The following is a 22,775-nucleotide window of genomic DNA, read 5'->3' on the forward strand; positions in this document are numbered from 1 at the left end:
ATGCTAGACACACTAGTTCCTGAATTTGTTTCAATCATAGATATTTGCTTAGAGGTCATCTGGTAAAGAAACTGGATCTAACAAGGGATATAGCAGACACAATTAAATATGTCTTTGAATGTTGCCATTCAAAGGTTTGGATTGAGTATGATTTATTTTTTCAGAAGTCTTTTCTGCTCTCCAAGGCTGCATTTATCTGATTGGAAAAAAAACTAAACAAACAAACAAACAAAAAAATAAAACAGTAAAAACAGTAATATTGTGAAATATTATTATGATTTTAAATAGCTGTCTTCTATGTGAATATATTGTAAACTGTATTCCTGTGATCAAAGCTGAATTTTCAGGATCGTTACTCCAGTCTTCAGTGTCACATGATCCTTCAGAAACCATTCTGATATGATGATTTGATGATCAAGAAACATTTCTGATTATGATCAATATTAAAAAAAGTTGTGCTGCTTCATTTTTTTGTGGAAATCATGATACACTTTTCTTCAGGATTCTTTCATTGATAAAACGTTCATAAGAACAGGATTTATTTGAAATAGAAATATTTTGTAACATTATAAATGCCTTTACTGACACTTTTGATCAAATTAATGCATCTTTGCTAAATAAAAGTATCATTTTCTTTAAAAAAAAGACATGCATGTCATAAAATACTCAATTTAATATAGAAATTATTTTGTCCACTTTCATATTTTTATTTTATATAATTACATATTGCACTTTGTTCACATTACAGTTGTATTTCTATCTATTGATTGCAACATTTCATGATTTATTTAATTGCATATTTAATATTGTCTGTTAAATCCCTCCGTACAGACGGATAAATGTGCTGCACACACACACAAACAGGACCAGCATTTGTTTGTGTTTTATTGTTTGTTATTAATGGTAATTGATTATGAGATGCTTTGCTGCTGTACATCAGCTCATTCTTTTGGCGTAAATAGCTGAAAGTCCCCCAATCTTTGTTCGGATAACAAATCCTGCTTTCTGTGCCCGTTCCAGAGTTTGTCAGTGCTAGATGATTCGAACCCCAGCAGTCCTGCATCAGAATTTTCTGGGCTGGTGGTGGAGCCCAACCTGTCGGGCCGCTCTCATACGTTAACCTTCTCGTCCAGCGAGGTGAGTGCAGATCAGACGTGACGCTCTCACCGCCGTTCGTTTGCATGGCTTTCCTGTCCTCTGGAAGGTCAAGTATTGTCTCGTTCCCCCGCCCGTTCACTGGTGTAGTTCCTGAGTTGTAGTTATTTTTAGTTTGAGGCACTTGTATGCGTGTGTTGATGGCGATCCCTGTTTGTTATCAGTAGTGTTTGATTTGCATGACGAAAGGACCAGATGCATGTTGGGTGAACATACACTGAAAACATGGTCAAAATATGTTTTTTTTTTTTTGATTTTGAGGTGTAATCTGGTAGTTTTCATGAGATTCACCTGGTTGATGTGTGTGTGTGTGTGTATTAGATGCTGGATGAGGAGCCTTGCTCTGGAGGGAAGGAATATCATTGGCAGAACCGTCCGGTCTCTGATTGGACATCCCAGCAGGTGTGTCATTGGCTGATGGGTATGAACATGGATCAGTACACACCTGAGTTCAGCACACAGGCCATCGATGGACAGCAGCTCCTGAACCTGGACAGTGACAGACTCAAGGTGAAAACTTTTTCTATTCTGATCTTAACTGGGCTTTTTTTATTTTATTGGCATTTGAAAAATTGCTAACACTTTATTTCGATGGTCCACTTTAGACATTCTAGTAAGTACAAGTATCTTTGCAACTACATGTCACTCTCATTAGAGTATTAGTAAACTGTCTGTTGACACTTTATTTTGATGCTTCTCAACAGACATTCTTCTGACTATATATCTGGTCATTCTAAACCCCGAGTAAATGGAATCCTGAGTTATCTTTATTCACGTTTCACACTGCTCATACTATACTCGGGGTTAAACAGTTAATCCTGGGTATACATAAACTACCGTTTCACACTGCACATTCCTAAACCTCGGGTTAAAGGGTTAGTTCACCCAAAAATGAAAATAATGTCATTTATTACTCACCCTCATGTCGTTCTACACCCGTAAAACCTTCGTTCATCTTCAGAACACAAATTAAGATATTTTAGTTGAAATCTGATTGCTCTGTGAGGCCTGCATAGGGAGCAATGACATTTCCTCTCTCAAGATCCATAAAGGTACTAAAAACATATTTAAATCAGTTCATGTGAGTACAGTGGTTCAATATTAATATTATAAAGCGACGAGAATATTTTTGGTGCGCCAAAAAAAACAAAATAACGACTTATTTAGTGATGGCCGATTTCAAAACACTGGTTCAGGAAGCTTCGGAGCATAAATGAATCAGTGTATCGAATCATGATTCAGATCGCGTGTCAAACTGCCAACGGCTGAAATCACGTGACTTTGGCACTCTGAACCGCTGATTCGATACACTGATTCAAAACACTCCGAAGCTTCCTGAAGCAGTGTTTTGAAATCGGCCATCACTAAATAAGTCGTTATTTTTGTTTTTTTGGCGCTCCAAAAATATTCTCGTCGCTTTATAATATTAATATTGAACCACTGTACTCACATGAACTGATTTAAATGTGTTTTAAAATCTAATTTAGTTAAATTAAAATGCATTAAGCATTTCTCTAACAATACACAGATCCTATACTCTGATATAAGTACATCGGAGGGCTGTTTCATAAAACAAGATTAGAAAACAAGCCAGGCTTATTTTACTTAGTCAGACTTGTCAGCGAATTCTGTTTCATAAAACAAACTTAAATTAGTTCAAACTCAGTTACTCTGGCAACTTATGCTGGGAAACTAGCCTGGTCTGGAGCAGGCTAACTGTCAGGCTAAGCTGAGCTCCTCTAACACTGACCAATAGGAACTCAATGATATTACAGCTGACTCTCTCACATACAATTATTTGACCTTATTAACATATATATATATAAATACACACATTTACTAAATAGTGCTAAATAAAAAAAAAAAAAAATTGGTGTAAGTTTAAGGCTTATTTTTTATTAAAAGGTAAGTATGATGAGAAACAAAACATTTAAAGAGAAGTGATTTCTTAAAAATTAAGTGTTATATAGCCCACTGAATCGTTCTCAGACTTAATACTGACAACAATGGAAGCACTTGGGAGAGAACTGTCAGAGACTTATTTCTTAGCCAGGAAGAGTACAAGAGGATTACCAAATCATTGTTTTAAGTGTGAAAAATATAGTAAAAGTAACACAGAAATTTAAAATCAATAAACCTGTGACAAGGCCCCTGAAACAATCAGGCCTTCATTGGAAAGCTTTCATTAAGTGATGAGTGATTTTTTTGCTAGACAAAGAGCAGGAGAAATACTAAGTGAGTGTTTCAGAGCCAGCAAAAGCTATGAAAAGAGTGACAGAGTAAGATGCAGCCTGCAGAAGTGACATGTATGGATGTTGTCCACACTGGAACTACCCAGTCAAAGCACAATAAAGTCAGCTAGCCTTTTCCAAGGCCCATATTTAATCTATACTCTGGTCTATATATACAGTATATATGGAATTCAGGTTGATTGGGACACTTCTTGCTAGGGCTGGGTACCGAACTCGATACTTTTTAGGTACCGATCGAACTGCCTCGATACTACCGAGTATCGAAAAGTGTCTTGTCATTCGGTACCAAATTTCGGTACCTCAGAATGGAGCCGAGGAGAGGGGCGGAGAAATGCTTTCGCTGTCTCGTTGAGGAGCAAGTAACGTTGCGCTACATTATTATTTATATCTAAATATATAAAACTATACGCGCGAGAGAGACCCTATGTGCGAGAGGGCGATTGAATCAACGGTTTCGTTTTCAGTTTATCTCCGAATGGACGGGTGAGAAACGGCTGTTTATGTGAGCAGCCGGTTCACTACAGATACTGTTAACAGAAAACAAAAGTGTAGCACTGCCTGCAGAAACAGCGGAACGCGCAATGTTTTTTGTAGTCTAAGGTACAACACACAGCAGCTTTACATCAGCGTTCGTCCCTCAAGTCTATGGAAACACGCGACCGGTTCATGGCTCTGCCTCTGGCTCCAGAACGCGAACAATTCTGCTGAAAAATAGGTATCAGCGTCCTCCTGATACTGCGGATAATTTGCGGGTCGGGCCAAGTAATAAAAAAAAAATAACATTCAAATTAATTGCGGGTGGATGAGAGATGAATCATTAATGTGTTGATTTTAATAAAGACACAGAACTCTTATTTCACGGTAAGACGCAACGAACTTGCGTCACTCTTACTTCCACTTTGATCTTGTTAATAATAATTTTTTGAAGAACAATTGCTGAGTGATTTAAAAAAAGAGCCTCACATACTTAATTTTTGCATTGAAAACTAAACTTTATTAAAACTATTTGCACTGATTTATTGTGTTGGGTAAATTTTTTTAATTTGTGCTTTTTTTGTTCCCCGCAGTGGCTCAGGAGATGAGTCTTTGAGTCTGAAAAAAAGTCAACAAAGTTAAAATATAAAACCAAAGATTTTTTTGAGGTTATGTAATCTTGTTTAAACATATTTTATAAAACTGGTACCGAAAAAGGTATCGTTTAGGTATCGGTATCGAAGTCAAGGTATCGGTATCGTCTCGGTATCGAAAATTTTTGAACGATACCCAGCCCTACTTCTTGCTATTGAAATGACTGGGAAAAAAGTGTCCCAATCAGGTTTTCCTTTCTTACTGGCTAAATGTTTTGTGCCCAATATTTAATTAGATTGTTTTTTGTTTTTTTTTACATTTCTCTCAGGTTTTGTTTGGCAGTAGTACTCTTTATGGTTATTAGAAGAGCAGAAATTAAGATCACAAAACTAAAAATTAAAATAAATATGCACAGACTAAATTTTAATTGGTAAGATGAATCTAAACTCAGTAATTGTCCCAAATAATGTTGATTTACCGCATTACAATAGTCCATTTACAGTTACTATCATAAAAACATTCTTGTAGGTTTAAACTTGTACATAAGGCACATTTAATGTCCAGCATCAAATATTTTAGCGAAATGTATATTTTAGAATTATTGCTTCTATTGCATTCCATCTGTTTAGGGCGCATGTGCGCAGCAGCGCTCGTTCACTGTGAAGTTTAGCCGCAAAATGGAAATATTTGCATTACTTTCTAACATTTACAGATGGAGAATAAACTTGTGAAAAGTAAGTTATGCACTAAGGAAAACACCATGTCACAAACGCATAAAATAGCACAAAATGTTTGCCCTTTCCTGTGGTGGATCGATTTGATCCATGATCGACCTCTAGGGCTGCTTAAAAAAACCGTGCACGCGAAATTATCTTGACTAGGTGAACCTGGATCGAATTAGCGGGACTGCGTGAACTTCAATTACCTTTTATGAAACCGTTTTAGCCCAAACTCATTTGTTAGGTTAATTCAAGTCAGGTTCTGGAGTTTAATCCTTGCTTTTCTTAGCATCTTTTATGAAACAGCCCTCTGATATAATCTCTAAACTGTTTATTTTCACCCAACTGTACTTTGCTTGCCAAAGCGTACTTTTTTTTTTGACCGTTCAAGTGCAAAAACACACAAAAGAGCAAAATTCAGTACTTTTCAGGGATTGACACACTTTTCATTGAGGTACTATTATAGTTTTTGTTTAAAAATGTATTAGATTTGATTTTTAGTTTTTCTGCTTTCATTGTAATTTTGGTTAAAAGTTTTAGTAATTTTTTGTTTGTCTTTTAGTTTTTGCTTTAAAATGTCTATACATTTTTATTTCTGTTTATTTAAATACCTCAGGTTAAGCTAAAGCTTAGAAACTATGAAATAAAATAAGTTTACATTTTTATATATTTATTTTTTATTTCAGTTAAAGTTTATTTCAAGTAATGAAGATTTATTTGGTTTTAGGTTTAGTTAACTTTAATAACCCTTATACTTGTAAAATATATTGAATAATGTGTCAAATAATGTTCTTAGTCTTTCCTCCCTGTGACAGAAGATACAGTAGTTTACTATGAATTAAATAGAAATTAAATTAAATACAGTTTGTTTAAACAAAATAACAATAATGACCAGGAAAAAAATAATAATTATAAACCATCCCAAAATACACCGTGACTCTTATTCTGAGATGTCTGTAGCAGGCTGCTCATAAGGGAGATAAAATATGCATTTCTTACAACCGTCTAAAACATATTACCATATAAACATCGTTTTGTAAACACTGACATAATTCGCCACCATTAGCTTATAAGCAATCGTTTGGCATAAATATGCGCTATTCATTAATTGCGCAGCAGTCAGAGCGCGCAACAACGCCGCGTTTCCCGCGGTTAGATCAGCACGTTACACTTCAAATGTGCGCATCTTCCACACAGGACAGCAGTCTGGATATCTTCCCAAATTGTCCCTCTATCATTTTCGTCTCGTTTTTATTTGTTGACGAAAATTAGAGTAGATTTTAGTCATCGTTTTAGTCATTCAAAATGCTTTTTTTTTTTTAGTTTTCGTCTGTGAAAAAATGTAATTGACAAAAATTATGACAAATTATTCGTCAATGAAATTAACACTGTTGCATTTAAAGGGACACACAAAAATGGCGTGTTTTTGCTCACACCCAAATAGGGCCAAATTTGACAAGCTATAATAAATGATCTGTTTTGAGCTGAAACTTCACAGACACATTCTGGAGACACCAGAGACTATATTACATCTTGTGAAAAGGGGAATTATTGGTCCCCTTTAAATGAATATTGCCTCAATGCCATTGTCATCCACTGTCACGCTCGCGTTTCCCTTAAACTCCCTTATTTTGTTTAAACGCTCTCCCGCAGGCTCTTGGTGTGTCCAGTCAGACTGATCGTGCCACCATCAAGAAGAAACTGAAGGAGATGAAGAAAGCACAGGAAAAGATGGAGAAACAGCGGGAGAAGCGTGAGAAAGAGGCCAGACGCAGCGGACGACTGCCTGCCAGCACTGACTCCATCTGCTGATGATGCTCAGTGTCATGTTTTCTTCTTTTCTTCATCTTGTTTCCTTAATGTTTGACACACTCCAGCGGCAGACTGCTACCACTTCCTCCAACACACACGAGCCGTTACTGTCAGTGAATATCATCAAATACAGAGTACGGTCAAACTGAAACACTAATGAAGCTGCTTATGAGAGCATCTTTCCACAGAAACATGAGCAGAATATACATAGTTAGTGAATTTAATAAGAAAAACATTTACAGACTCAACCCATTTGGGCCTGTTGCCTTCACTGTTATAAAAAAAGTTTTTAATCAGTATTTTTGACTTTTTTTTCCCATTAAAAATCTAAACATACTGAAACAAGATAAATGTACTTGCATAAGAAGCCAAACTGCATTAGAGACATCACTCAGTTTTGTTACATTTGTAAGCTTAATTTGCCATTGATGATACATATATTTAATTCATATTCTCTGAAAAGAAATAGTTTTTCAAAGAATATGAAATCAAGACAAAATACTGATTAAGGAAATAATTTTTGCATTCTTCCAAGTGAGAGATTCTGCAGTTAGACTAGCTTGTGAGAAAATGAATATGGCTGTCCAATGTATAGCAGACCAAAACTTTTATTAGTTTAAATTTTTTTTTTTTTTTTTATGAAACCACTGTAGGGGCTAAAAAACACTCACTAAGGGATATATAAATATTTACATGCTTATTTTCACAACTTTGCCACGAACATTGTGGCACGAATAGTGCTTTTAAAAAGATTTCATGTTGTATTTTAGTACTTCTGGCCTGTGGTGCTAAACGGGTCGTTCTGCTGGAAACTTGTACAGTCGAGTGATATTGAGCACTATATTTTTACTATAACAAAGGGGAACATGGTTTATAAATGTACAAATGAAATATTTTATACACAATTATTAGCATAGCTTTAAGGAAAAGACATTAACTTTTGTACACATTTTCTACTAAGTAGAATAGCTTGTTGGTTAAAACCATTTTGCTAATTCTGAAAAGCAGAGAGTGAAACTCAGTGAAAGGTGTTTGTACATCTGATCTTGATGGTTGTTTTATTTGGATGGTTACTGTTTTTTATGTTATGGATATGGTGCAGAAATACATAATGTTACAAAATGTAGCATAGTTTTAGCGGCCATCACCCAGATTGTGTTTCACTAATAACAGAGGATGTAATGAATACTGGATTATCATCTGATCGTAAGCTTTGTTTGAAGAGATGCCACCTGTGCTCATGTCATCATGATTCTGTGTCCTGTGGTTATATTTTTCTACCTTGTAAAATAGAGGATTTTGGACACTGTAAGACAAAATCAAACTTTCTGTCTGGTACAAAGTGCATAAGCTGGAAAATAAATGCTTTCACCTCTCATAGAAAAGACTGTGTGTGTTCAACCCAAAATGTGATTCTTTTTACAGTATATAAAATTACTTTCAATTGGTAAAATTTAAAAAGCCTATTCAGTCTCAGCTCAGTTACCTGTTAACTCTTTCCTTGGCACTGACAGAATTTTCCGATTTCAGTGTTATACGGTAGGGGGCGCTGTTATCTTTTGAAAGAGTACAGAAACTCTGGATCAAAACGGGTGAAAAAGTGGTAGAAGCATTGCTCATGCTAGTGTAAAATAACATGATCATCAAACAATAAACAGCATATATGAAATTTCGAAAGCAGGTATAGGACTGAAGCTTTGGGGGTGTTGATGGACTCAATCTTGTCATCTATGTTTTGATCATAGTTCATAAAGGATTAATTCACTTCAGAATTAAAATTTCCCAATGATTTACTATCCCCCATGTCATCCACGATGTTCATGTCTTTCTTGAGTCAAAAAGAAATTAAGGATTTTGAGGAAAACATTCCATTTTTTCTCAATATAGTGGACTTCAATGGGGTTCAACGGGTTGAAGGTCCGTTTCAGTGCAGCTTCAAAGAGCTCTGCATGATCCCAGACGAGGAATAAGGGATTTATCTAGAGAAACGATAGTCATTTTTTAAAAAATAAAAAAAATATACAAATTATATACTTTTTAACCACAAATGCTCTTCTTGCACTGCTCTGCGCCACGCATTACATAATCACGTTGGAAAGATCACGCATGATGTTGGCGAAAAAAATCTCATTTTCTCCTCCAACTTCAAAATCTTACGAATTTGTTGTTTTACCCTTTTTTTTTTGTTTGTTTTTGTAAAGTAACCTTTCCAACATGATTACGTAATGTGTGTTGCATCGCAGAGCACTGCAAGATGAGCATTTGTGGTTAAAAAGTATATAAATGTTTTTTTTTTTTTTTTAAATGACATATTTCTCTATATAAGACCCTCGTCTGGGATCATGTAGAGCTCTTTGAAGCTGCACTGAAACTGACATTTAGACCTTCAAACCATTGAACCCCAGTGAAGTCCACTATATGGAGAAAAATCCTGGAATGTTTATCAAAAACATTTATCTTTTGTCTTTATTTCTTCTGTCAAAAAGAAATTAACATCTTGGATGACATAGGGGTAAGTAAATTATCAGGAAAATTTAATTCTGAAGTGAACTAATTCTTTAATCTGATCCAGACAGTTTTTTGACAAAAAGGCAATTTTCTCAGCATTTTTGTTCAAAATGTTGCTTTTTATGAAACTTGCACACATTTTAAAGGTGCTAAAGAGGATTTTTTCGTCGACTGAGAATCCAAAGACTGTTAGTTTTTGAAATGAGCGCATGCGTAAGAACAACCCCCCTCCTTTGAAAGGAACGCCTCCCAAAACTCGTAAACACTCGTATTGGAACACGAGTGTTTACCACCGGCATTCGCTGTGTCGTGTTAGTGGATTCATTATGTCAGACTCACCGCAGGTAACTCATAATCTGCAGTTGTTATTCCTGTCAAAAACATTGCATGTGGCGCCTGTGGAAAGTTACTGGAGCGCGCTCGTCTCTCACAAGTAACGTAATGGCAGTGATTGACAAGCCAGAGGGCCAATCGTTTACACAATGATCGCGTAAACGATTGGATGATGTTTTTAAGGCCCTACCTCGTGCACAGATGATGTATATTAATATTATTCCTTTCAGTGCACCTAATAAATAGTCTTATCAGTTAGTAAAGACAGTTTCAAGTAATATTGCAAAAGTGTATAAAACAAAACATCCTCTATAGCATAAAAAAAAAAAAAAAAAAACACTGGCAGGGAAAGAGTAAAATAGCAAAGATTGAATGCATTGGCCAGAAAAGTATCTAGGCATAGTGATTAAATACAAGATATTAAAAGAGTTTTATGAAAACATGTACTACCCCAAATAATATTAAACAATATATAAAATATAAAGCATTCTGACACTTTGTGGTTAACTAATGTGATTCATTTTCATGCAAGGTTTTCTACTATAAGAAAATCTGCATGAACTGACTTCACGTTTACTAAAAATCACCAAATCAAAAGTAGATTAATTGCAAAAGTGAGAAAATGAGAAAAGCGCAATGACAGACAAGCATCTGAAATGAGGCTGCAGTTACAGTCCGTCTCCAGTAGAGGTCCCTGGAATTGTACTTTATTGAACAGAATGAGTTTCAAACTACTGAACACTCTTGTTAAACCCCATCAAGAGAAGCACATGATCCACACGCACATGAGTTTGTTCCTTTTTTGTCACGTAAGAGCCTGAAAAGTTACATAGCTGAAGCTGAACATTTCCTGGTGGTGTCAAGCATTTAACACTTTAAAGCTCTTCACGCTACACTCACAACTTCTTAAAAGAAAAAAAAGCATCTTTCTTTAGACTGGCTCTGAAAACAAAATGTAACACATGGAACAGTACATGGAATGTGAAGTCCCAGTTATGCTGGTACATGAGCTCGATCTCCCAAACCACAACATGTGACATTTTAAAGCAAAAATGATCAGCATTACGGTCCATCTCATGACATAAATAAATATATACTGACTTAGACATTCAAATATATGAGCAGGAAAACACACTGGATCTCACTCAAAAGTAACACACACACTCAAAATACACAGCAGTATCGTCTATCTGGGATGTGATGGCACTAGCAACACCTGTGCTAACGTATAATACTGGCACCACCCGCAACAGTGCAAAACTTTCTCATTAGAACTAACTAGAAACATGTTGGGTTTCAGCATGCTCATAATATTGTCTCTTTCATTATTCTGAATCTACACAAGAGCAGACAGACGAAGGTGAGACGCTTGGATCTATTCGGGCTGCTGAAGTATCGGCGTATGTCGTCAGACGAGTCTAGAAGCTGCGGAAGGTGCTCATGTCTTTGGGTTCTTTGCTGGGAACACACCAGTCGTCGGCCTCGTGGATGGTTTTATAATGTTTCCAGGCCGATTTGTTGTAAACGGGAAGCCTCTCAATGGACTCTGTGGACAAAGCCTTCAGGGACCAAAAGAATACTTGATTATGAATGGAATTCAGGAGTGAAAAAGTAAATAAATCAGAAAAAAAGCTAGTTGTGTGGGTGAACCTAACACAAAACGTACAGTTATTAACCTGTAATTATTGTTTTAATAAGTCTCTTGACCACCAAGGCTGCATTTATTTGATCAGAAATACAGTAAAAACAGCAATATTGTGAAATAGTACATTTTAAAAGAACGTATTTTATATAATTTATTTATTTTTTTATAAATTACTTGTCTTCAGTGTCACATGATCCTTCAGAAATCATTCTAATATGATGATTTGCTGCTCAAGAAACATTTCCGATTAATATCAATGTTAAAAATTGTTGTGCTGCTTCATTTTTTTTTTATAAAATGCTTTTTTTTTTTTTTTCTGTTCTTTGATGAATAGAAATATTTTTCGTAACAATATAATGTCTTTACGGTCATACTTTTGATCAATTTAATGCATCCCTGATGAATAAAAGTATATCTTACCAACCCCAAACTTTGAATGGTAGGGAATATATATTTTTATAATCTAAATAAAAACAGTAATAATAATAATAAATACAATATTTATTTTTAATATTTTTTTTAAATAAATTTATTATATACATATTATATACATTTTTTTTTTTTTCACAAAATTTTTCTCAGACGACTAAATCGTGGCCAAAAATCACACAGCATGCACCCGCCTTAAGATTGTTGTTTCGCATTGTGACATTATATGAGGCTTCCCATGTTTTCAAATTCATTAGTGTAATGTGTCGAGACATTTTTCTCATGACATTCTCATTACTGTAATATGGTTTTTCCCCATATTTCTGTGTATTTACTATATGAGAACTGATTTATACAGATCAGTGGATGAGAATTTTGTTTTGCATTACAGTAAAAATGTCATGTTTCTATAATGTCACAAAAAAAAAAAAAAGCAAAACATCTGAATGGTCTCAAAACTTTATGCAAAATGTCTTTATGCAAATAATAATAAAAATAAGTATATCATTTTGGGGAGATCAAATATACTTTTTAAGAGTTACACAAAAAGGGTTACACACAGAGTTACTCACTCTAATGTAAATGACGGCATCTGTGCCGAATCCCTCCATAGAGTAGAGCTTCAGGTCACCCTGGAAATATCTGGCGTAAAGTCTGGAGATGGGCAGCCCGTAACCATAGCCAGCCTGAGACCACGAGACAAAACACGCCATCAACACAGAAAAAATATACTGATAATAAATATAGTATATCGTGCATGCTTTAACATGCCATTTAAGACTGCTCAGTCAGGAAATGCAATTGTATGAATTTGTCATTTTTATTGATAAGCAACTTGAGACAGGACAGGAAATAATGAAGGCAAGAGAGAGGAAACAAGATCAAGAAATGCAGGCTTGAACTTTCTACATCCATATGAGATCCACAACCCCATCTGTCTGAGCTTGTATCTTAATCACTAAGCCACAATTAGTACACCAGTTAACTTTCTAACCATTAACAATTAAAATGAAAGAATGAGGAACCATGGGGTGCGGTTATATGATCATATTTCAGTGATGTCACATACTGACCAGAGGAGTGGCTCGAGACGTGTCCATCTGTGGACGAGGTGCAGTGGAGTAGGTGTACGTAAACAACCTGTCAATTTTCCTTAATGGGACTCCGCCTCCACGATCACTGACCTATGAGAGAACAAGATGAGAGTCTATGATGATAAATCACATTAAAATTAATGTTTTTATTGTTTAACAGCCTATTATTAATCAAGAAATCTGACATTACAAAATCTGACTTTTGAAAAGCAGTGTAATGATTCTGAAAGTAGCATTTTATGTTTACCAAGGCTGCGTTTATTTGATCAAAATACAGTAAAAACAGAAAATATTGTTATAATTTTCTATTTAAATATAGCTAGGGCTGTCAAGTGATTATCATTTTTAATTTTAATTTATTACACGATGTGCCGATTACTTAAATCAAATTTAGCTGAGAAATTAACGCCAAAAGATCATTTAAAGTCATTATTGTGTTAAATGAGAAACAGCTTTAGAAAGAAATATTTGATTTGATTCAGGCAGGCCATGATTTTTTTTTTTTTTTTTCAGAAGCTGTATTTAGATATATTTACAGACAGCTCAGAGATGGCATGAATGCATTTACACTGCAGTTACTATTGCATAAATAATGCAATGAGATTAATGGGTATCAAGGAGATAGTTCACCCAAAACTGAAAAAAAATTCAAATGGAACATAAAAGAAGATCATTTGAGAAATGTTTTTTTTTTCTTCTTCTTCATACAGTACAAAGGACATCAATGGTAACCAGAAGTTTGGCTACCAACACTCTTCAAAATATCTTCATCAAAAGTTAGGGTAGGTAACTTCGGAGAAGGTGAGGTGAGACCACAGATTTTACCACAGCCAGTCTGTCCGTACCTTAACAGTCAAGTCTTCGTGGCCGAGGACGATCTGAACATGCACTGGGGGATATTCCATGGCATCTTCATAAAGTTCCATGGTGGCGCGCATGGCATTCTGCAGGAGTCACACAACATATTTATAGCTCTGCCCACTGCTGCACATCTTACAGTGTCATGAAACAGAAATCATGCATATAGAAATGTTGCAAAACATTTGGCAAATATGCTCTACAGATGACATTTCAGTGGTGAAAATTGATGTACAGCACCTTAAAGAGCTCAAACACCATGTGGTACAGATGAGACGGCACATACACCACAGCGATGGGTTTATCTGGTCCTTTAACTGCAGAGGAAACACATGAGAAACAGCAGTCACACACAATCCTCCCTGCAGAATGCTGATGGGTTTACCGATCATTAATTCAGTCACATGATTCACATAATTCAGTCACAAGTAAATGTGTGTGCAGCAGAAAGTTACCATTAAATTCTTCCAGTAGTAGGTCTGGTGAGTTCATGTAATACCGGTCACACAGGTTTCGGGCATTTTCATAAGCATCTATACAAAACAGAATTAGGAAACCATTTGAACATTGAATAGAGATTCGATCACTTAATCAAAATGTAAAAATTAATTTGACTAATAATATAATATACAATAATAATATATATAGGGTGCGATTTGTGATGTTTTTGAAATGTGTGTTGTTGTTTTATTTATTCATAATACTTTCTTTTATTTCAGGGTTCCTACACATTTTCCCTTTCAAAATTCCATACTTTTCCGTACTCAAATTTCCAGACCTCCTTCCAAACGATTTCTGCCATCGGTAAGCCTCGTCTCCTTTTGTAGGTTTTCTCTGCTTCATGTTTGTAGTCTTCATGTTCTACAGTCTTTTAGTGATTTTTAAAGCAGTTTTTGATTGTTGAAATAAAGTTTTGTATTTAGTATTCAGGTCTAAGCCCTTCTCTTCTTAAAACCATGTACCGGTGTGACTTTTGTTGGGGATTAATCCACCAATACTAATATATTCCCTGTTTAACAGGGTGGCACAGTGACTTAGTTTGTTTCCCTTTCCGACCATACCACTCGCTACATAGGTGTAAATATTTAATTTGTGTATTAATTCGATACATTTACTTTATACACATCCTTCTGTGATTTACCCATTCTGCTCTGTTGTCAGTATTGGTTGTTGGTATCGAAGCATTTCTATAGAGTACGAGTAGCCTTCACAAGCGCAGTATGACAGTTTCCCTAATGTTTTAGAAATTCATAACTTGATAAACATATCTGCAAACTGAAGAGAGGTGAAAAAGCTGACGCGTAGGAACTAAATAGTTGCAGGGGGGTCTGGGGGCATCGTCCCCCAGCAGAAGATTTTTGTGATTTTAACATGTGAACAAAGCATTCTGGTGCTCTCTGACAAGAACATAAATGGAAAAAACAATATTTGCTTCAAGTAAAAAATAAATAAATAAATAAATTGGCACTAGGGCTGAGCATTAACAAATTTCACAACTGAATGCGATTTTGATTCAGAAGCTTGGGATTTGATTACCTTTGATTCAGTGTTGATTCATTTGGGGCTTATCAGGTACATGGCAAATTTCCTCAAAGAAATAAATCTAATCTCAACTAATGCTGTAAACTATACAGAGAACCACAGCTGGTACATCATTATAATATTAGGTTAACATTGATTGTAAGCTACTTACATGTAGACTAAATTACACATGAGGAAGTTTTTATAATAACGTTATACTACATTTTTAGTGACAATTATTTTTCTACTCTTGTTTTATGTAGGCCTAAACATTTAAATGGTGGCTGTAATAAAACGGATTTATCGAAGCACATGTTAATTACAAATACAATGATTATGCATTAGCCTATAGTGCATATATTTAGCAAAATGCTCCTCTCGAAGTTCATTTTTGTAGCTAAATAATGAGTTTTTGGACATTGAACGGCTTTTCTGAGGTAGGCTAAATGTGACATTTTAAAAAAAGCTGTTTTATTGACGCCTTTCTGCGGTTGAAACACTGATTGATCGATTACATGCGATACAGATTTCGGTAAGTTGTACTGTATCTTTCAACATATATTTGGATGTTCAATCATGTTTATTTTGTGTTGTAACTAGTAAAGCGGAAGAGATGGTTGGTTCATGAGCGCTACAGCGATCTATCGCACCACAGAGTGCCAAGAAAGATCACAACTCTCTCCAGTCTATGCAAAAGTAGCCCGTTTTCGATTCTTGTGAGAATCCTGTGACAAGCACACACTCGCCCCGGAAAAAACTCTTCGGATCTAAACGATTCACATAAATTATGTATTTTGATTCAAAATGGCTAATTTTGCCAAAAAGTGACTAGCTTGCAGGTATGATAAATTAGAAAACTGAATAGAGCCAACAGTCTGGAAATAAATATTTTTTCAAAATATTTTTCCAAAAATTACTCGAATCAAATTCCATACTTTTCCATACTGTGTAGGAACCCTGAAATTTATTCTAAATAAACCACAGTGGGTATTTTGTGCAGCTGTTTAAAGTAACATTTTTAGAGTAATATGAACTTCAATGAAACAACTATTTACTATTGTGCTTTGAGACATGTACATGTGGGCTAATTGTACCATATACTGTATGTATGTGTATATAAAAAAATTTAAATTGTGTAATGCACACTTAGCCTTGAATTATCCAGATTATGCTACGGTTTATTGCCAAAAATGTCAAGTTAAAGTTGACATTGACGTTTTTCAAAATTTGACTGTAAGGGTTAAAACAATGGTTATTTTCATCAGCTAAGACTCGTTAGATGTAGTATTCTGCACGATTTAAAACAAATACACAGAGATAAAGTACTGCCGTAAGATAACATGTGTTTGATTGAACACGTTTGTCTATTTTAGGACCATATTTTCAATTTTTTTGCATAGTGATATTTTTTCATGACAATTAAGTACATTTCAAATTTTCATCACTGCAATGTGTAGGGCCCTATAAAATCCGTTTTATTTTTTCCCAAATTCCGTTTTTTCCGTTTTAATTTTTCTGGATTCCGTTTTTTTTCCATTTTATTTATTTTTTGACTCCATTTTAAAGGTTAAATTAAATTTTAGTAATCAAAAAGCATGACTAATTTATCGAAATAATGAATCTTGTCCAATTTACCAACAATTTAATAAAGGTTTAACAAAAAAATTACATTTTTTTAGGGCCCTACATTTTATTCTTTCCCCTCAAATTTTATTTTTACCAAATTCTGTTTTCCGGATTCCATTTTAATGGTTTAATTCCATTTCAATAATTAAAAAGCATGTCTAATTGATTGAATTCTTAAAAACAACAATATTTATTAATTAAAAAATATATTTTTATGATTTTTTTTTCATAAAATGTTGTGCATTTACATTTTTCTGGCAATCAAATGAATGCATACCATTTAATTTATCTTTTAATCATGAAATTAAACTTCAATGTGCTGCACAACAGAGCTTTACTGTTAAAATGAAACATGAAAGAAACACTGAGATTATTGTTTAAAATATATTTGAATAATTTATTATTAAATTCATCTAAATTCTACTGTACAACAGTAATATGTTTCTGTGAAGTTAAATTGAACTTTTATTTTGACGGTTTGCCTAGAGATTTGAGTTTCTTTATGACAGTAGTTTTCTCAAAGGAAGCGGTTAAATGCTGATGAAGTGACTTTCAGAGCAGCTAATTTATGTGTACTGACCTGCTTTTAATTCATCAAAAATTTGACAAATTCCGTGACATTCCGCGTTATATAGTAAATTCCGTTTTTAGGAATGGATTCCGCGATTCCGTGATCGCGGAAATTATAGGGCCCTAAATGTGTCTAGATGTTTTACTTTTAAGATTTTTTTTGTGCTAATCTCAGTGATGTTTCTCATTAATTACTGTATAGAACTGATATTTAAATTGTATTCTAACATTCAAATATTCATCCATCATGGCAGCATTTGCTATATTCAATTTAATTTACGCTGATTTGAAATAAATAAATAATTGAAAAATATTGGTAGAACATCATCTCGTCACTACCCCTCTAATAAAATATTTAACTATTGCTACATTTATAAGAAAAATCACGATCACCTTTGACCACATCAGTGACACGACAGCTGGGGTCGATGCTGCCGATCTGTTTGGGATGAGCAGGATTGTCGCGCACCTTTCCCCCAAACAGAAGAGCTGAAAACGCACAGACATCCTGTTATTGACATATAATCCTGGAACAACAGATCAGTGTTTACAGGGTGACGATCAATCAATGACTGATTCAGAAATGTGGGGCACCGATGGCTGTGAAACTCGTAAACATGTCAGCCTGTGCTGCTAGACCAAACTTTCCAGAAGCCCCATTCAACGGACTTTACATTTCTGCTGTTCATAATGGACCCCATTATAAAGTAGAGCACTAGATGTGTGTGTGTCTCACTGTGCTGGTTCAGGAGCATTCTGATTGAAATCCTGCTCATGTAGAAGCGGTCCAGGAAGTACTGCATGTTCTGGCTGGTGATGGGGTCGGTGCCGTAGGTCTCCTTATACTCCACTACTCCTTGAGCCATGGTGGGCACTACATCATTGTGGCGGTTTCTGATCTTAATCACAGCATCTGTGAAGCTAAAACAACAGAAGAGTGTGAGTAAGTGTGTGTTTTTGTTGGCACAAGCAAAACTGGAAGGCAGAGGTCTTCAGTGGGGCACTTGGATCTGAAAACTGAGGTCCAACCGGAGAGGGTTTGAGTCCAAAACTTTTGTACAAACAAGTAATTTTAAATGGCACCTATAATTCCCCTTTTCACAAGATGTAATATAAGTCTCTGGTGTCCCCAGAATGTGTCTGAAGTTTAAGCTCAAAATCCCACACAGATCATTTATTATAGCTTGTCAAATTTGCCCCTATTTGGCTGTTTTTGTGTGTGTCCCTTTAAATGTGAATGAGTTGCTGCTCCCCGCCCACTTTCCAGAAGAGGGCGGAGCTTTAACAGCTCAACAGCAACAAAGCTGGAGAATCTCACGCAGCCAAAATGAGGATTGTCAGTAACGGTGTTCAGCCTTACATTGTTCAAACCGGAGTCGACACTGATGGACTCAATGCAACTGGTCGTTTCTGAATGGGAAACATATTCTCCCACATTTTTGACCTACACAAAGTAGAGGCTACATTATCTGGCAACATGGGTAAAAAAAATGTAGCTAACATAAACGTTATAAAGAAGGATTGGAGATTAAATTTCATGAACAAATAAGGAAGTAATATTGGCATACTTTTAAATTAAATTGGGTTTGGGTAAGAAATAACTCTGGTCAGATACAGATCTTAGGACCAGAGAAGACCTCTACTGGAGGGTATGTGTTTTATCTCTTACTTGTGTGAGACCATTTGATCATCAATATCCTTGTCCTTGAAATCAAGTATATCCTGGAAACTTTGCATGTACCTGCAGAGATGCAACACAACCAAAGATTGTAGCTCAGATATTCAAACATATTCCAATGATACGACTACACGCATGCATTCACACTGACCAGCTCTGCACCAGCCGCACTGAAGGAGTTCTCAGCAGGTTATCCGGCAATAAATCTATTTCCTTCAAAATATTTGCCAGCCTGACAGGCAGCTCCTGTCTTAGAAACGTGAATGATGTTTTCTCACACGCGTTCTCTGAACCTGAAGAGAAAAATGTGTACAGAAAGACTCAGAAAGATCATAATCATCATTTAGTAAATTAAAGGCACAGTATGTAAGCTTCGCCACTAGGGGTCACTTTTTCAAAACGATAACAACGGCATAGCTTGATGACTCTGTGAATCAGTGTGGAATCATGGGAGTCGTCATTTTCACCCCCACAGCTGAAGTATTGTTTGTTTGTTTATTAAGTTTTTACACCATGTTAACATCATGGCTTTTTACGTGGCAAACAAAAAGGTCAATATCCCACAGCTGATGGAAAGCAATCCGACGGGACTCAGCAGAAGTCATGTTCATGGAGGAACTAATGTATATAAGTTTTATTAACGTTACTGTGGTATGAAGCAGGGTGTGGCTAAGAACCTGGGGCATTTTACCTTGCTGTTTTTATTATGCTTATATGCCACAGTCAGATGTACAAACATGTTACCCGTAGTAAATCAAGAAAAAAAAGAGATTCAAACAATAAGACTATGAGCTATTTAACAATGATTCGTTTTCTGTCGATAAACAGTTGCTCACCTGTCTAATAAAACAATATATTAAAGAGTCTTTGGTGTTTCCAGGATCTCAATGGAATCGTTACACGGCTCTGTGGAATACTTGATTCTGATTGGTCAATTGCGCCATCCAGTGGTATGTTATTCCCCGATAACAACCACTGAAAACAGATAACACAGGCTCATCCGGGTTACTGAAGTCACCAGCGCTATACGCTTGCTAGGAACGTTTTTTCTTCGATGTTTTGCGTTTGGTGAACTAAGAAAATATTAAAACTCAGTCAAATCAATATTTTGTGTACATTTATGTAATTAAGTCATTCAGTATTGTGGACTCACTCTCTCGTTTCATACGAACGCAGCTGCTGCCATTTTGCGACTATTGTTCTGGACACTTTTGGATTATAAGATAACAAAACTGGTACGATTTTAAATCCGTTTCATCTCGGATCAATATTTCTTATCCCCATAATTATTTATGTGGCGAAATGCCTCTTAATAAGTGGTGTGACTGTATCGCATCTCTTAAATGTCCATCTAGTTTGAACTTGCCGCGCTAGCAACTGCTCTCTCCGCAGATGCTTTGCGTTTAAAGAGCTACTAAAATATTTCGACTCAGATCAATTTTTCATGTCAAATCATTTACTTATGTGGCAAGCAGCCGTGTAATAAGCGGGATAATGTACATCCAGCCGACTGTTATTAAAGAATTAACACCTTCAGGCTGATGCAACATCACCCTGTCGGGGTTTATTCTGAGATAACAACCAGCTGGATGTGCATTATCCTTTACGTAATATGGAAGGGAATCGAGAGTAAAGCGAATATGACGTCATTGACAGGTGACGCAATGACACGGGTTGTTACACTGGTTAAAATGGCTGATTTCTCTGCATTTAAACAAACAAGTCAACAAAATATAAAGGCCTAACATTGTTCTAGTGGTTTTCTTACATATTGTGCCTTTAATTGATTCTGTTCCACTTATATAAATTATCATGGTTTTACTGTGGTAAAGCTGGGACTGAGTACAGGATTCCCCTAGTGATTTCTACCCAGGGGGTGGCAATATACTGTACATGTTGCAATGTAAACAATATACAATGATTTATGGATATGGTAATAAAACTATACCATACATAGTATATGTAAAAGTATTGTTATTCACATTAAATACCATAATCACTGCACCTGATAATACTCTTTTCAAACATTCTATTCTAATCTACCTAACATTATCATGATAGTACAGGGATTACATTTTAAATATTCCAACTCTTAGAATTATTTTAAATTCTATTCTACTCCACTTAAGGATTGGATCTTGTAAGGGACTCTCAATGTATTCTGTTCTGTTCTATTCTCATATTCAATTGTATCCACTTGATTCCAGACTTACCAAAATCTATGAACTGTTTCATAGAGAGAGGAGAAGGCGAGAATCTGGAGTAAAAGTCGATTTGTTTGGAAACAGATGCAGCGTTCATCAAAGTCCTGAAGAGTCTCATATTGGCGTATATTGCTGTTTAGTTCTTCAGAAAATCCAGAAAAATGTGTCCTGTTGGCTTTCTGAACTCATATTATTTTCTTGTCCAAAAAATAATCAGCAGAAGACTGCGCACTTGTTTCTCGTGTTATGAAGTTGAATGTCAGTCATGTTCGCACATGCAGCGATTCACTCACTCAAAATCAGTGATGCGGGTCAATCCAGGTCTGTCTGGAAAATCTCTGTAGAAAATAGAGCTCTGTATTACCCGGTAATGGCACTGCAAACATTATATAGATGTGACACGGCCCTACACATGCAGGTAATCCCGGAGTAAAGCTTGACGGGTGTGAAGAGCGATAAGCGCTCAGCAGCATGTGTGTATGTATGAACTCATCTGATACGCAGGAGCATCAGCGCCATAGACTGTAACGCACACTGGGCCTCATTTACAGCACATTACACGCACACTATCCTCAAGCCGCTAAACAACACCGGCTGAGCTCCGAGGACAACAAACCCTGAAAAGAGCTGTAATCTCTGACCTGTTTTCCTGATTGTCAATCTGTTTTGCCAGGTTGCTGTAAACAAGTTGACTCGCGTTAATGCTGCACTGACGTAGATGTTTCATTAAAGCGTAGAGCGTCCACTCTGTTTTACTTCCGCCTTGCGGGAGTCGTTGAAACACGTGACTCTCTGCGGCGTTCCTGATTAGCAAAGAATATGCACTAACAAGAAGCGACACTCAATAGAACGTTCCATTGGAACACCGGCGCCCAGCAGCAGCCCTGCGTTTCCGCCATTTTGGGGTGAAAGCGAGTCGCAGTCCACTATTTTCTATGGCAATATCAGCTGCTTTGTTAAAAAAAAAAACGTACATTAAAGCTGAAATCCAACCTGAATGATGAAACCACAGAATAAAATACTATCTGTAGTGATCATCAAATCCTTTTTACAGTTTATTTTGTGTTTAAGTCTTCCACTTTTTTCACAAAACCTTTGCTCTCTAGAAACCCAGTCAGTTTGGGTTAAAATTCTTTAAAAGGCTTATAAACACTAACTAATTATTACTAACATATGAAATTAAATTGGGAATGTTGGACAATAAATATATGACAGCTTGATTTTGCAGTTTTGTCTAATTTCCGTTAAAGCAAAAGTGTCCAAAAGTGTGAACTATGCGATAACGGACACACTGCATCATTAT

General features: G+C 35.8%; 2 protein-coding genes across 4 annotated transcripts in view; one reads left to right on the forward strand and one right to left on the reverse strand.

Moving 5' to 3' along the window:
• Positions 1–8,378, forward strand: part of ppp1r9ala (protein phosphatase 1 regulatory subunit 9A-like A) — a 70,999-nt gene extending 62,621 nt beyond the window's left edge. For 2 of the 3 annotated variants that reach the window (XM_067409277.1, XM_067409278.1), the window contains 3 exons: positions 1,021–1,137; positions 1,477–1,665; positions 6,848–8,378. In XM_067409277.1, coding sequence (XP_067265378.1) covers positions 1,021–1,137; positions 1,477–1,665; positions 6,848–7,006 — 465 coding nt within the window. In that variant the 3' untranslated portion in view covers positions 7,007–8,378. The remainder of the gene's footprint in view (positions 1–1,020; positions 1,138–1,476; positions 1,666–6,847) is intronic. The other variant, XM_067409279.1, reaches the window with a different exon arrangement.
• A 2,148-nt stretch (positions 8,379–10,526) lies between these two features.
• On the reverse strand, positions 10,527–22,525 carry pdk1 (pyruvate dehydrogenase kinase, isozyme 1). The gene is made up of 12 exons (XM_067409282.1): positions 22,114–22,525; positions 21,482–21,810; positions 19,420–19,561; positions 19,260–19,331; positions 18,327–18,511; positions 17,984–18,079; positions 14,329–14,406; positions 14,114–14,190; positions 13,861–13,959; positions 12,995–13,105; positions 12,494–12,607; positions 10,527–11,406 (listed from the first exon to the last, which is right to left on the reverse strand). Exons 2-12 carry the CDS (start codon positions 21,588–21,590, stop codon positions 11,266–11,268), a joined length of 1,224 nt encoding a protein of 407 aa, XP_067265383.1. The 5' UTR covers positions 21,591–21,810; positions 22,114–22,525; the 3' UTR covers positions 10,527–11,265.
• Between the last annotated feature and the right edge of the window lie 250 nt (positions 22,526–22,775).

This window comes from Chanodichthys erythropterus, chromosome 14 (assembly GCF_024489055.1).
Source record: "Chanodichthys erythropterus isolate Z2021 chromosome 14, ASM2448905v1, whole genome shotgun sequence".
Classification (NCBI taxonomy): domain Eukaryota; kingdom Metazoa; phylum Chordata; class Actinopteri; order Cypriniformes; family Xenocyprididae; genus Chanodichthys; species Chanodichthys erythropterus.